Source organism: Chelon labrosus (assembly GCF_963514085.1).
Source record: "Chelon labrosus genome assembly, chromosome: 20".
Classification (NCBI taxonomy): domain Eukaryota; kingdom Metazoa; phylum Chordata; class Actinopteri; order Mugiliformes; family Mugilidae; genus Chelon; species Chelon labrosus.
The window spans coordinates 22154079-22170678 of NC_140353.1; the positions used below are offsets into that span (position 1 = coordinate 22154079).

The window sequence follows — 16600 nt, forward strand, 5'->3', positions numbered from 1 at the left end:
ATGTTTGGATAACCTGATGCTGAAATGTTTTTGATGAGTTGAGAAGTGAACATTTGGGTGAGAGTCGGGTTCTGTAGCAGGCAGTTAGCTCCTATAACAGTAAATCCAGCTGTCGTAGTTATGTGTTTCCTCCAGTTCCCCCTAACTACTAAGCCAGGCAGGCAGGCTAGCTGGCAGCTGACTGTAACTCAACCACATTTAAATCTCAGCAGCTAATTTGATGGCCCCAACTTGCTCATTCTTGCTGAGTGCAACTCCCTCCACTCCATCTGTCTACATAGTAAGGCACCAGGGGAAGAATGTCTGCTTAAAAAATGACTGGCCCTCCCTCCTTCCCTCCCTTCATATTCTCCTTCTCCCCCTGTCAGCAAGGTTGGAAAAATGTGCATTAGGTTGAACAGCTGTCAAAACAGTCACCCTCCTTTACATTAAGTGTTATCTCCCAGCACAAGTGGTATCTGAGGAGCCAAGCATTTGTATTGGGCTTTAATGGAGGATTGGTTACTATAAACAGGGTTTGCAATTGCAAGTCCCATTTATAATGTAAAGTAATTAGAGGAGGGGAGAGATGAGATGATATTCTTATTCAGGATTGTATAAGCTTTTTACTTGGTTTGGTTACTTCCTGATGTACTCTGATTACTTATCCCAGTCCTATGGCCTGTTCTCTTTGTTAGCAGAGTAGAGAGAATTGTGTGAAGGAGTGCTTCTGAAATGTGTCTACCATATGTACGCTAAGTGTGTTGGGCAGGGGCCTCAGACAGAGTGTGTGCTGCATGTTGGCAGGTGAGTGTAGGCACTTGTCTCTCTGTTGGGGCACTGGTCAACTTTTACTGTATAGTGTAGCACTATACAGTCCTATGAAATGGAATATTGTGTTCATGTTCCTTGTCTCTATGTGTCTAAATAAACACATGCTTGTTTATAAAAATAAAGGGTAGTGTATGACCATCTCTCCATACTTTTGGAAGGATCAGTGTGATCAGTGATATTTGGATACAGTGGCTCAGGAAATACTCCTAGAGAAGATATTATACAATTTGTCCTAACTGTCCCTGAATATGTGCACAGACATGATCTTGTCGGCGTTCTTGGAAACACTGGACACATTTACTAGAGGCTTGATTCAACAGACATACTGATTGGTGAAGCATACAGACATACAGTATACACATGAGACAACATGATTGCCTATTCATTTGCATAATTGTCTTGCATTTCTGCGATCTCATTTGCTCTGCCAGAGGTACCCAGGATCACCTCAGAACCCCAGGATGTTGATGTTACATCAGGAAACACTGTCTACTTCACCTGCAGGGCCGAAGGCAATCCTAAACCACAGATTATATGGCTCAGGAACAAGTAAGGCAATAAATGTTAAGGCCATGTTAATTATGTTATGTTTAGGTTTCAAAATGTGTTGACATTTATAAAGAATAAACAAAAGTCAGAGGGTCCTGCTATTGCAATTCCATTGTATATATTTTCTGCTAATACTTATGCAGTTATTACTGAAGCATTAGAGAGATTATATCGAACTTTAGGAAAGCACAGTGTATATGTAAATATATTTTTTATGTTACCGGTTGTGCTATTCATTTGTGTACCTTTCTTGTAGCAATGCTCTAAATATGCGTGATGACAGTCGCCTGAACCTGCTAGAAGACGGGACACTGATGATCCAAGACACCAGGGAGACGGATCAGGGAGTCTACCAGTGCATGGCCAAAAATGTGGCAGGGGAGGTCAAGACTTCACAGGTCACACTGCGATATTTTGGAGCCCCCTGTAAGTGGCTGCTTTCAGTCTCTATCTTTATTCATAATAGGCAGCATTTTAACTGTGGAGGCTTTATTAGACAATATGGAATTGAGAAATCTCAGTAATAGCAATGTCCAGGCAAAAAGATACAGATCCCAGAGTAAAGCTACAACTTGGCATGGAATAGTAGGCTCTTGGCTGATAATATATATATGTATACCTAGAAGTTGAAAAGCCCAACCAGTGTAATCTACTTAAATCTTCTAAATCTGAGTAGTATTGAGATTACCTTAAGAGTTCAGCAGGTCAAATAACTGGGATGTCCCACTTAGCTGTGAGCAAACCTGCATGCTGTCTTGTTAAATTTTCTCTCCACATACACAGACCCATACAAGCCCATTCTGTCCTGTCTCTGCAGATCTTTTTTACAGATTATCTGTTCTGTCATAGTGCACATAGATGTCACTGTGGGAGATTAGCATGGTGCTGTTCAAATGACCCATAGGTCATCAACAGTTTCTGAGAGCAGATGTTGTGCATTTCCTGTTTCTATGTGATGTAAACTTAAGGTCCCTCTCTGTGTACACATTTCTTCTGACTCCACTGTAATCACTGGCCAAATATGGACATGATTTAACCACATTTTGTGACAAACAGCGAAATGGGTCAGCATTGAAGAATGTTTTTTTAGGCTGAACTGGCCTTTCAAATGTGACCATTTTTTTCCATAGCTTTTATATTATCACTCACTTCCTAAGACACTGGAGTTGCTCAAACCAAAAACACGGGAAAAAACAGCACCTAATTAATCTCTCCACTCTCCCCTTCTCTATGTGCCGGCTCCTCCAGCGCGACCAAGTTTTGTGATACAACCCCAGAACACTGAGGTCCTGGTGGGAGAGAGTGTGACACTGGAGTGCAGTGCCACAGGCCAGCCACAGCCTCGAGTCTCCTGGACAAAGGGAGACCGGACACCCCTGCCCAATGACGTTCGCATCAACATCACCCCCTCCGGAGGGCTTTATATCCAGAATGTTGTCCAGGCAGATGGAGGACAGTATACGTGTTTTGCCTCCAATAATGTCGATACCATACACGCCACAGCTTATATCATTGTCCAAGGTAAATAATTTATTAAACTTAAATACATGTGTTGAGGCATTGAGTTGATGAATGAATAAGAGCAGATGAATTGTTAAAAGATGATGAAAATGCTTTTGTGCTATTATCATAATTCTTGTTCAAGACCTCTGATGTCATAGGAACTCAGCCATTGCAAAATAAGTTCAAACAAAACAACAATAAGCCTTCATCATCTCACGTCACTTTAGGGACTACTGATATACACCGATCAGACATAACATTAAAACCACTGACAGGAGAAGTAAATAACATCGACCATCTTGTGACAATTTAATGTTGGGAAACTTCTGGATCTGGCATCCATGTGGATGTTACTTAGACGTGTAGCACCCACCTAGACCAGACCAGGCACCCCCGCTCCATAGCAATGACACTCCTTGATGGCAGCAGCCATCCCCAGCAGGATGCAGCCTGACACAGACACACACACAAAAACATGAAAAACCGCACAAGGTGTTGATCTGGCCTCCAGTATCTGTGGGATGATCCACAGGGGCCCCTCCCCTCAACCCATAGGACCCAAAGGCCCGAACTAACAACATTCTGTTACCAGACACCACAGGACACCCTCAGACGGCCCATATCCATTCTCTGACGAGTCACAACTGTTTTGGAGGGACAAGGGAGACCTACACAATATTAGGAAGATGGTCATAATGTTATGACAGATTGGTGTATCTGTGGATTTCTGTCATTTTATGTCAGCATCTCTTAAGGGTGTTTATTCAACTTTGATGATGTCAGCTTCCAAATACTAAACATGTTTGTAATGTCTCTTGATTGTATATTTTTGACAAAAAAATTTATATTGCTTTTATTACCAGTTAAATATCTGATTGATCATCTTCAGCTGCACTCTGTTGGCATGACACAGTTAAGGCTCCTATGCAGCAAGATTGAATAGTAAATTAAACAACAATTTTCTCCTCTGTCTGCAGCGATCCCTCAATTTACTGTCACACCGCAGGACCAGTCAGTCCTGGAGGGTCACACAGTGGATTTCCCCTGTGAGGCAAGTGGTTATCCACAGCCAGTGATTGCTTGGACTCGAGGGGGCAGTTCATTACCTTTGGACCGTCGTCACGTGGTCCTGTCTTCTGGGACGCTCCGTATCACTCGGGTGGCAGCTCACGATGAGGGACAGTATGAATGCCAAGCAGTCAGCCCTGTGGGGACCGTGCGCATTGCTGTGCAACTCAGCATCCAGCAGAGAGGTGAGGGCGCAATGTATAGCTGCAATCTATCTACATTATGTGTTAGATAAATAGGCTATTTATATTAGGTTATTAAATGAGGGTGCTGTAAGTCCCTCTTGACACACTGTGTGTTTGTTTAGGAGGTGGGGAGTTCTAGGTGGTTAATGGTAAGAGGCTGGGAGTGGTGCAGTACCCTTCAATCACAACTAATTTCCTGTTTGCACATGTGAATATACTATTAAATGTTACAGTGCAAGTATACACTAGAAGATCTACACAATGACCTGTGTGTGTGTGCGTTTGTTTTTACTTTACATGCAGGAGGAGTTATGCATAGTTATACATTCTGTGCTTGCATGTGTTTTGTTCAGGAGACGGATAAGTTGTATAACAGCCTCTTTCCATGTGTGCCAAAGATTTTAGTGTGTATGGGTGTGTGTGTGAAATTACAGGCTCAGAGTAACACAGGAAAGCAAGCAGTCTGTAATCCTGAGATGACACCATGTTTTTCCATGTAGTAATGGCTGTTAACATGGCTCAAATTACATGGTGTATAATGGCTCCACACTTAAAGCACTGTGGAAGCCCACAGCCATGGTGGCAGTGTATGACGGATGTCTTAAGATAAGAGCAATGTGCAGAGCAATTAACAAAGTAAGGAGAAAGTGAAACAGGGTTTAACTAGATGTGATTCTGAGGTTTCTTATGTAGTTGTTTAGTATCCATTCAACAGAAATTCTTGTATTCTTTTAATATTAACTGTTCTTATGTGGCTGACTTGATGTTGACATGCTGTATATTGTTTAGATTATGTGTTCTGTATATTGTAGTAAACCCTATGTTTTAGAAAGTTCCAGTTTGATTTAAGGGAAGTTAATTAGAGCACTGGGATTTCACTGCTCGCTGATAAATGGGAAGCATGGTGGAGACTGACTATGAAAAAGTTGTATTTTGAATCTCAGACAATGTAGTATAATGCCATGACTCACTGTAACCATGCTCAACACTCTCAAGTGTTGATGTGTGTGTCTGTTATGTAGTCCAGGTGCAGTTACTGTTTGTTGGTCTGTTTAGCCTTTGTACACATACGGAAATGTGCTGTTTTCACTTAATATCATTAAAAAACATGTATATATGTTGTTTGCACGTGTGTGTGTGTGTGTGTGTGTACAGTATGTTTTCATCTCCCTTCTAGCTTCACACTGACATTAAGATGATTAATGTTTTTCAGCTCTGTAATAGAGGAAAGAAAAATGTCATCTACAGTGTAACACACACACCTCAAGTCTCAGAGTTGTACCTTGTTGTGATTTTTTGCAAAATGCGGTTCAAATGTACAGTACTTTCAGCACTGGTGCATAAATATTAACCTGTGTGTGTGTGTGTATGTTTTAACTCATTCAGTAACGCCTGTTTTCACAAATGCTCCAAGGGACCTGACGGTGGAGTCTGGCCAGGATGTACAGATTCCCTGCAGTGCTCAGGGTCAGCCACAACCTGTCCTCACCTGGAACAAGGTTAGATGTTAGAACTCCTGTTCATCGAGAAGGTGTTTGCTACTTCAGCACCATAGAGGTCTTTGGGCTAGACCAGTGTCAAAGTGGTTCGAAGACAAAACTGAAGAAGAAAGTGACTGAGTCCAAGAAATATGTGTACAGTTACTTTTTCATAATGCATTAATAAAGGTAAATAATAATAAAATAACCGATAAGCTAATTTAAATTGCATTTAAATTGCTCTGAAGAAGCAGACATCATCAATGACATTTTTAACCACTGTTTCATTATTTGATCCCCACATTTACATGACAGTTTTCACTGACCCGACCTGTCTCACCCCTCTCCCTACCACCACCCCATCCCCCAACATTCTGTCCCTCAGGATGGTGTACAAGTGACAGAAAGTGGCAAGTTTCACATCAGCCAGGATGGTTACCTTGAGGTGAAGGATGTGGGCACTGCTGATGCTGGACGCTATGAGTGTGTTGCCCGCAATCCCATTGGCTACCAGGTTGCTAGCATGGTGCTCACCGTCACAGGTAGGAAAGTTGATACCTTACCTCATGAGGTAGCTGGATTATCTTGAGATCTCATGATCATACAGGAATACAAAAGCGGCAAGAATAGTCTATCGACATGCTAGCTACAGAGCTACAGAGCTACAGAGCTTGCTACACTAGTGCACAGTCCACAACGTGATAGGCCCTCTATTGATTTCTCTATTGGTTTTTATAGTCAGTAATTTAGTCACTGCTGCAAAGTTATGAGATTCCTGTCAGTTCTTCCTTATGCATGCTGGTGTTTCCTGCTGAGATTTCCAAGGTCAGACCACAGCAATTTGCTTGTGAACCATTAACTAAATAAATGCAGTCAGTTGTTATTGTTCTCTCTTAGTCCTCAGGACACAACCCATTGTTTTCTGTGGCATACTAAGATGAAGAAGAGTGCCAGAAATGCGTTCACTCCAGCGATGAAACTGAAGTACTGAACCTCTGCAGTATACACCTGAAAATAAGGAACTCTAGTGAAACTAAGTTCTTTATCAACTGTTGTTTTTACCTCAGTTAATAGTCCAAACCTGTGTTATAATCAAAAGTAATTACACAAAACGAGATTGGCCGTTGGTTATGGTTATGAGAAACCTGTGACTACATGATGTCTTGTCTTAATAAGTGACTGGTCGAAACCCTACATTTTCTTTATACTTTGGTACAAAATGACTCATCAGGTTGTCTGTCTGCCTCTTTTAGTACCTCCAGTCAGCAGAGAGGGGGACACCTATGTGAGCACGTCCATAGAGCAGGCCATTCGTAATGTGGACAGTGCCATTGAGTCGACAAGGAGACGTCTCTTTGATGGGTAGGAATATAAGAAACTCACAGCAAATCTACACACTTGAGGCACTTGAGTCTTAACATTTAAGTCCCTCAACTGACTGAATCATAAAGCCATGTTGTACATTGTGTATTGATACACATAATGTCATGTGTGAGAGTTTAATCTAAAATCGTAGGGTTATCTGAGCAGCAGTCTGCGAAAACATTGTCAATTTGGAATAATTGAAATGCTCTGCTTTACACAGACTCCAGATCTACATGGTCATTTGCCATAAGACAAAATACAGCTTGTCCCACATCATCTTGATGTATGACTTGCATTTCATAAGTTTAAGTCAGAGCCTTTAGGAAAATGTGGCCAGCCATTCAGAAGGGCTGCCAAGATTGCTGCAACGTCTGGCTGTTTCAGAATCCTCCAGTTAGAAAGAGTTGTCCTGACAGCTGCAGTAAATATTCATGACTCCTTATTAATGGCTTTGTATTATTTGTTTAGACTTTCCTTTAGTTTTATAGTCATATTCAACATTTTTAGCATATTTCTTTTTCAACCTTTTATTTAAACTGCTTCAATAGCATCTATTAACAGGTCAGTTGATTTATAAAAGTCAGCATTATCTTAAACATGAAGTTTTTATTGCACTCTATATCACGGTACGAAATTAGGTGGTTTCCATATAGCTCTTAGAGGTTTCCATTCTGTTGACTGATGTGGTTAGCAGTTGTGCTTTTCTTGGCATGCTCAGACATAAACTCTACCCACACATGGGTCCACATAGACACACATGGAGAGCAATTCACACTCAAACACACACAGTGGTAACCTCATTTGAGATGAGGGGATTTCCTGTTCTCTTTAATGAGAATCACAGATTAAGAGGCAGTCTCCTCCTCGCGTCTTTGATCATTTGGAAACAATGAGGAATGTCATGAGAGAAAGAGACTGTATCAGAAGGAGAAAGCTAGTAGCTGCAATAAATACAGTGAAACATTACTGTACATGCGCCTTCAAACAAAGTCTTGGTAACAGTTTTCCGGGTTTTTCAATAATGTTGCTATTGTTAGCTACAGGAGGAAGATGAATATGTTTAATCAAAGCAATCATTTAAAACACTCTTGAATTGCAAACAAATTTCCAAACGATGAACTTCAGGGCACTATAAAATTATTTACTGATTAAATACAGAATATGGTATTTTACACAAACATGTCATTTTGACAATATTAAGATAATAAATAAAGTGTTACTGTGTGTTTCAATAGTAACATGAATTCAATCTGCATCTGTGTAAATGTGCTTGCAAAGTGGGGCTTTTTTTCATCGTGGTCTGGGTGATATACCTCTGGATCTGGATCTAGCCAATTGGTCTGGCCTTAAGTCCTGCACTGGCTGAGCTATAAAGGCTGGAGTAGTATGAGGTGAGTGTACAGCAGTGCAGTGGTCTTTCAAAGGGAGTGGAAACAGGAATAACACAAAGGCATGCACACAACCTCAACGATCGGCTTTTGATGGAGGAGATACACCTCCAGTGGAAAGTGAAAAGAGTCAGTTTTTTGTGCATGCTGTGGTCTTGTCCCTCCTTAAACTTTCTGACCAGTTCATGCTATTGTGAGGAAGATTTCCGGACTCTGCTTTTCCTGCATTTGAGCAAAAAATAATAAATTGCAAAGATTTTGAAATTAGTCTTTTCTTGTTGCCGTGTTTTAATTTGTTTTTGTTTCACTCCTTTGCTTATACACGTTTACTGATTTTCAATGACTGTTTTGACACACAACATTGTATTTATTGTGCTTCTCTCCCACCTCTCTTACACTCCATCTTCCTGTCCCTCATCCTTCCAGTCAGCCTCGTAACCCGGGAGAGTTGCTGGCTCTTTTCCGATACCCACGCGACCCTTACACAGTGGAGCAGGCTCGTGCTGGGGAGATCTTCGAGCAGACTCTTCTGCTAATCCAGAACCATGTCAACCAGGGTCTAATGGTCGACACCAATGGTACAGGTAAGGCTAATAACAAAGGAATGTACTGTACCCATGCTAAAAAGCATTACTAGGTAGTAGTTACTGTGTCATACTATCACTGTGTAAATGTAAGGGAAAGCCTGTAACTATTACTGGTATGTTAATAAGGCTTTGAACACTGACACACTAAGAACTGAGTTTACCAAACCAAAAAAAAAACATTAAATATACATAGTCTTTTGTGGTGGTTTACCCTTGTTTGGGAGCAGGAAGGCTAGGGAGAGGTAATGATCCCTACCTGAAAATGAATTGTAGATGTTTCGGTTACATTTTATGTGCTGTAGCAAATAGTCTCTCAAGGGATGCCAAGCTGTGTCGTACTCTACAGAGAAATTAAAGAAAGAAACCCTAACCCTCTAATTAAAACACTAGACTAACCCATGTGTTGTCAAATTATCTGTTTACCATGGATGTGAACACTGGCAGGTAAACAACCAAGGAAATCAACATGAATCGCTTATCACGATTTGTTTGAATTCTCAAACTCCGTATTTACGGTATTTATTTTAAAAAAAAAATTAAGATTGTAAATTTACATGTAACCCATTTTCTTAGTGACACTAGTGAGGTTATTTTCCTGCACAAACCATACATTACCAGCTGTGTAGCACAAACCTGCTAAAATTCCAGCTGCCATCCCATACTGTCATCCTAATATACACATACATATACCTTGTATGCTTTTTATTGATTTTTAGTTTTGGTCTTAGACTTGACAAATGCCTACGGCTTCCAAGTAAAGTCCCTGCTTTTCAGAAGAAGAAAGAGGCTTCCATTCAGTTTGTTAAGCAAAGTCTTGTGAAACTCAAACTCACTAATTCAATTCTCTCTTAGAATTACCATGTTACTTTGAGCAACAGTTGGCCGTGTATGAACCCCCATCTGTATGCCATTTTCTCTTCAGCATGACTTGAGGGATGGAGACGTAATCATGGAGCAGTTGACGAGGAGCCTGTAAACAGTTTTATTAGTCCTCTGTCACACAGCACAACACTTAACCTGCAATCAATGTTGAGCACTGGACAAATTTTAAGATAGTTTGTGTTGGTGTACAGATTGGCTCAATTATGTGTGTGTGGGGGAAGACTGGGGCAGCATGGATTGGTTTGAGTGTTTATATGCATAAAGCATCTGACTTTATGTGCTTTCCCATAGGCATGGAAAAATGTCCAGTGGTCCAAGGAAGACCACTCGAGCACTGTGTATTTTGACTTTACGGTGCATAAAAGCACCCCATTGTAATGGAGGGTTAAATGTAACAACAGTGATCAAATGTGTGGTGTTTATGAAGAAAAATACATTATTAATAGCATGTAACATACTGCCAGTAATGTGAGAAAAGAGAATGGGAAACAAATAGAGCTCTGAAATAAGACGAGCGAGAGAGAGAGAGAGAGAGAGAGAGAGAGAGAGAGAGAGAGAGAGAGAGAGAGAGAGAGAGAGAGAGAGAGAGAGAGAGAGAGAGAGAGAGAGAGAGAGAGAGAGAGAGAGAGAGAGAGAGAGAGAGAGAGAGAGAGAGAGAGAGAGAGAGAGAGAGAGAGAGAGAGAGAGAGAGAGAGAGAGAGAGAGAGAGAGAGAGAGAGAGAGAGAGAAGAGAGATGAGAGACGAGAGAGCGAGCTAGTCATTAAAACCCAGGCCAGGAGTGTTCATTACTTATGCACAAGTAGCGCAGAACCAAACCAAGCTAACAGAGGGATTTCTGCCCATCAGCAGCAACAAATGTGCTGCTTTTATTGTATCTCAGCTTCATATCGTTGGAGGGCAACACCACAGTTCTCCAGTTCACATTTGAACTCATTCACACAAACACACACCCATATATAGCACACACATAACACACTAATAATATGTAATGTGAGAACCATTTATACAGGAAGTTTCCCCTAACCCTGATTGAGGTCAGCTGTGCACACTTAACACTTGTTCTCATGCATAACCACATCACAACATTGCCAACACACCACAGATACCCTCACATCGTCATTGATATGCTGCACATTGGAACTTTAAGAGGAGCTCTCACATATCAAAGCAAGTTAGGGCACGTTTGTGACATGCTACGACCTGTGCCCTTAGGGAAAGAAGTTCTTTCCACTCTCAGAGCCAGCGACTGATTGACCGCATCTTTTACAAAAATATTTTATACATGAGTCTGAATCATATTAACAGACACTAGCGGATTGTATAGTTTAATAAATAAGTTAATAATTACATTAAATTTGTAATGAAAGCAAGCATAAGTGCCGACTCTTGGCTCTCTGCTTTTTTTCCATTCTTCAGTTACTCCTTCCTCTTTTCTCTTACAAATCTTATGGTTCAGGGGTAGAACAACTCTCCTTTACTTAAAATAATTTTCACAAATCCTAGCCATAGCCTTTTAATATTTATTCAGATTCTGAAGTTGTTCTGTTGACTTTCCACAGCATTTCGTTACAATGACCTGGTGTCTCCCCACTATCTGGATGTGATTGCCAACCTATCAGGCTGCACTGCCCACCGGCGTTTCAACAACTGCTCTGACATTTGCTTCCACCAAAAGTATCGCAGTCACGATGGAACCTGCAACAACCTGCAGCATCCTATGTGGGGTGCCTCACTCACTGCTTTTGAAAGACTTCTGAAATCTGTCTACGATAATGGATTTAACCTACCAAGAGGTTCCACTGAGCGTCTCCTTAATGGATACAAGTTGCCGCTGCCGAGGTTGGTGTCTACAATAATGATTGGAACTGAGACCATCACTCCTGATGACCGCTACACTCACATGCTAATGCAATGGGGTCAATTCCTAGACCATGACTTAGACTCCACTGTGGTGTCCCTCAGCCAGTCACGGTTTTCGGACGGCCAGCTGTGTACTCAGGTTTGCACCAATGACCCACCTTGCTTCCCAATCCAGTTCCCTCCCAATGACCAACGGCAACTGCGAAGTGGGGCCCGCTGCATGTTCTTTGTGCGATCCAGCCCTGTGTGTGGAAGCGGGATGACATCTTTACTCATGAACAGCGTGTATCCGAGAGAGCAAATCAACCAACTGACCTCTTACATTGATGCTTCAAATGTTTATGGCAGCTCACGACATGAATCAGAGGAAGTCCGTGATTTGGCCAGCCAAAGGGGTCTGCTCCGCCAAGGTATCATACAGCGAACAGGAAAGCCACTTCTGCCATTTGCCATTGGACCACCCACTGAGTGTATGAGGGATGAGAATGAGAGTCCAATTCCATGTTTCTTAGCTGGAGACCACCGTGCCAATGAGCAGCTGGGTTTGACTGCCATGCACACAGTGTGGTTCAGGGAACACAACCGCATTGCTACAGAGTTACTGAGACTGAACCCCCACTGGGATGGGGACACCATCTACCACGAGGCCAGGAAAATAGTGGGGGCCCAGATGCAGCACATCACCTACAATCACTGGTTGCCAAAGGTAACATCCGGAACCTTAAGTGATTATTTGATAAATATCTGGTTATCATAACTGAATGATATAAAGAAAGCATTTTATATTCTTTCTCTCCCAGATCCTAGGTGAGGCAGGCATGAAGATGATGGGTCCATACACTGGTTATGACCCAAATATTAACGCCGGCATCTTCAATGCGTTTGCCACAGCTGCTTTCCGCTTTGGGCACACCCTCATCAACCCAATACTGTACAGGTTAGATGAGGACTTCCAACCTATCCCCCAGGGCCACATCTCTCTACACCGGGCCTTCTTCTCTCCATTCCGCATCGTCAATGAGGGTGGCATTGACCCACTACTTCGTGGGCTCTTTGGCGTTGCTGGTAAAATGCGTGTTTCCACACAGCTACTGAATACAGAGTTGACTGAGAGGTTATTCTCAATGGCCCATGCTGTGGCTCTGGACCTGGCTGCCATGAATATACAGAGAGGAAGGGATCATGGCATACCACCATATAACGATTACAGGACATTCTGTAACCTGTCCTCAGCTCAGACGTTTGATGACTTGAGGAATGAGATCAAGAATTCTAATGTCAGAGAGAAACTACAAAGGTAACACTTAAATGTTGTGATATATTTTTATAGTTTTATAGGCTTTCCAAAATTGGCTTGAGACAAGTACGTAACAAATGCAATCGATGAGTCATACTTTCAAGCAAACAATCCTGGTTTGAGTCACATATTCACACTCAACCTACTTTTTTCTGTACGGCAGGCTGTATGGCACTCCTCTGAATATTGATCTATTCCCTGCCCTCATGGCTGAAGACCTGGTTCCTGGTAGTAGATTGGGTCCCACTCTCATGTGTCTGCTTACAACTCAGTTCAAACGTGTGCGGGATGGTGACAGGTAACACATTTCATTCAACATTCATAGGCACATTTTACTGATTACTGATAAGACTCCAGTTCACTGTCATTTATAATTCTTTGTTGCAATGTGTTCACAAGGAAATAATGCAACAGTATAAAATAATAATTCTGTTTTTGTTCCTCTTATACAAGTGCAACACAATCATTTTAGAATGAAGTAAAGTTAAAGCATACAGTACCAAATGTTTCTCCTTCATGTGAAAGTGAGATAGGTATTAATTATTATCATTGCCTGTTCCTGTCTCCTTCAGGTTCTGGTATGAAAACCCAGGTGTATTCACTCCGGCCCAGCTGACCCAGTTGAAGCAGGCTTCTCTGACTCGAGTGCTTTGTGACAATGGGGACAACATCACACGCATCCAGCATGATGTCTTCAGGGTGGCCGAGATGCCCCATGGCTACAGCAGCTGTGATGACGTCCCTCAGATCGACCTGCGCATGTGGCAGGACTGCTGTGAAGGTAAGAAGTGTTACAGTCATCAACATGTTGTTTTATTTAAGTCCTGAGTGTTGAAAAAACATTCCACTCGTGGGTGCAGCTCACTAAGCTAAAGGGGGTCAATGAAGAGGTCCCCTTGCTGTTACAGTAAACCAGCATGAGGGTATATATGATTGTCTTGTATTGTTTATAAGGGAATGCAGTCAGTTGCAAAATGAGAAAATGCCAGTGATGCATACAATGATTGTATGGGCTTGAATTATTAACAAAAAAGTTTATTTGTAATACCCAGAATCATGAATCTGAGAATGTTTGTTTTGTGAACTGAAGGTGTATCGCTTCAGTGTTTCTTTTCTTCTGTGGCTTAATGTGACTATTTACTGGCACTGCCCACTATGAAACAAGCAGCCAAAGTGTTGCTACCATTTTCCATTAAACCACTAATGAAGTCATGCAGGAAGTTTAGTGAAAGGGAGCATACAGATCACATGGCAATGTAAGCACTCCAGGACTTTGGTCACACAGTAATGACTTGGCAGGACATGCCAATGTAGCACCACATTCATTTTGGACATTGATTTAGTTGAGTTGAGTGTTTGTTTTTTCTAGTAAATAAAGTCACATTTACATTCTCTTGGTGGTATTGCAGATGTTGAGCATGTCCCTGGTATGTTCTGAGGTTGAGCTGGGTTCTCTGTTAACTGTCATTGATTTGGGTACAGCAATATCAGGATCAGTTAGATCAGTACTGTGAAGCAGAAAGAAAGTGCCATGGCTTCCTGCTTCATGTATGTACTGTATGCATGTGTGTTATGAGTGGCTTTTTTCTAAGTGTTCTTTAGTTTTGCTGTTTTATCTTATTAAAAAAATATACAAGATGATTCTCAACCTGGTAAAATGATAGTCATTATCCTGTTAACCTCTATGATTGTTTTGTCCACTGCTGTATGTTGTGTTTCACCCAACAGACTGCAGAACCAAGGGTCAGTTCAACGCCCTGTCTTACCACTTCAGGGGACGCAGATCAGCTGAGCACAGCTATACTGATGATAAACCTGCCAACAGCATCCAGGAGAACAGGTAGCACCACATTAATTTTGGACATCAAGGCTTGATGAATCTATCCTGTAGCAACAACTTGCTATGAGGGGGAAATTATGCATTTACTGCTGACTTGTAGAAATGTAATGTAATTTATTTTATACTTGTAAATTTGTCTTTGCAGCTTAGCCGAGGAAGCAGTAGGAAGTCTTGCAAATGTGACAGTTACTTCCAAAAAGAGCACTGAACCCTCAATCAATGACTTCCAGGATTTTGTGTCTGACATGCAGAAGACGATCACAAGCTTACGGAAGCAGGTGTGTTTCTGTATCTGCACTTACACCTACGACTTTATACATTCGTTGCCTGGTAAAGTCTTAAAACATCTGTGCAGTAGAGTATTCTACAGTACTGCCAAACTGGTGTCTGGACTACACTTGTATCTGCTGTTACATGATGCATGACGAATGACCAGAAATAAAGAGCTTAGTGACATTATACAGCAAATGACATTTCAGAAAAATGTGAATGAAGTTAGCAGATGATTGAAGCTGAAATCTGAGTTATGCATATTTGGAAATGGTCAAAGTCACTCAGTATACTGTACGGTTCTTGCAAAGTAATCATTAAAAGTGCAATATTTATTGAGGAATGTGATGTATTTTTTTTTTTTTAAAGGTTAGGGTTAGGGGAGGAGGAGGAGAGGAATTTCTTGTCTAACACTCTGATAGCATAGGCACCTGCTGTTGGCAGGTATTAAATTTAAAATGATTTGGTGAGTCCAGACATGGACATGAATTTTGCTCTCTCAAGATGGATCTTAAATGGACACAACCAAAGCTACATACGGACTCATATACCATTAACATTTCCATGTACAGTTAATTTCTCAGGACCCATCATCCTGTCTTTGCTCCCTCTGGCCATGTGCAACTTTTATCAAGTCTTTGACTATTATTAAATCCAGTGTTCTGTGTGTTTTACAAGGTGCTGTATTTTTGCATGGTTGCATATGTTAGTATGGTATGTGTTGTGGGGCCTGGGACATGGGTGGATCTACATTTGCTTTAGGTAAGTGCTGACGTACATATTGTTGGAATAAAAGTTACTGTCCTATGTTTTCACAGATAAAAAGACTTGAAGCTCGTCTGAGCAAGACTGACTGCACTGATAGTGAGGGGCATGAACGAAAAGATGGACAACGGTGGAAAAAGGACTCCTGCACCATATGTGAATGCAGAGTATGTTTCACAGATAAATCAATATGCAGTGCAGATGGTTTACGCAGAAACAAATGCACAAATTCAATTATTTTATCTACACAACTTGATCATGTTCTGTTATCTTTCCTTCTGCTGGCAGCAGTGTCTTTCCACTGTGTGTGTGTGTGTGTGTGTGTGTGTGTGTGTGTGTGTGTGTGTGTCCACCAGCCACTTCCCATACAGCCTCTAATGCTTTTTCACTCCTAATCTTTTCTTCTAAAAGTTAATTGTCCACCACATCTGGAAACACACATTTTCATTTCTCAGTTTTTAAAAAAACAAAAGGAGAGAGATCTCCTTCCAGCTCCCACACCTCCCTTTTGTAAAAATTAAGCTTAGCAGGCAAAAGCAAAATGAGGCAGACTACCTGGTAAAGAACAGTCACACTCAACACATTGTGCTGTTGCTCTAAAGCAAATAACTGTTTTGTTCAGTCCTCTTTGCGGAAGTAAAACATTTCAGTTGTCATCAATCAGTCTAAAAAGGCATAAAAGAGAGTGTCAGTAAAATAACTCACAAGCTTATAACACTCATACTGAAAACAGTCATTCATCCATTTCT

General features: G+C 41.4%; 1 protein-coding gene across 1 annotated transcript in view; it reads left to right on the forward strand.

The window, feature by feature from the left end:
• pxdn (peroxidasin) overlaps window positions 1-16600 on the forward strand; it is a 41499-nt gene that overhangs the window by 21513 nt on the left and 3386 nt on the right. Inside the window, exons 8-22 of the mRNA XM_084568947.1 lie at window positions 1245-1362; window positions 1619-1788; window positions 2611-2883; window positions 3843-4118; window positions 5505-5617; window positions 5982-6138; window positions 6850-6958; window positions 8776-8933; window positions 11379-12385; window positions 12480-12976; window positions 13140-13274; window positions 13549-13757; window positions 14705-14816; window positions 14962-15094; window positions 15905-16018. Of these exons, the coding sequence (XP_084425073.1) occupies window positions 1245-1362; window positions 1619-1788; window positions 2611-2883; window positions 3843-4118; window positions 5505-5617; window positions 5982-6138; window positions 6850-6958; window positions 8776-8933; window positions 11379-12385; window positions 12480-12976; window positions 13140-13274; window positions 13549-13757; window positions 14705-14816; window positions 14962-15094; window positions 15905-16018 (3581 nt within the window). The remainder of the gene's footprint in view (window positions 1-1244; window positions 1363-1618; window positions 1789-2610; window positions 2884-3842; window positions 4119-5504; window positions 5618-5981; window positions 6139-6849; window positions 6959-8775; window positions 8934-11378; window positions 12386-12479; window positions 12977-13139; window positions 13275-13548; window positions 13758-14704; window positions 14817-14961; window positions 15095-15904; window positions 16019-16600) is intronic.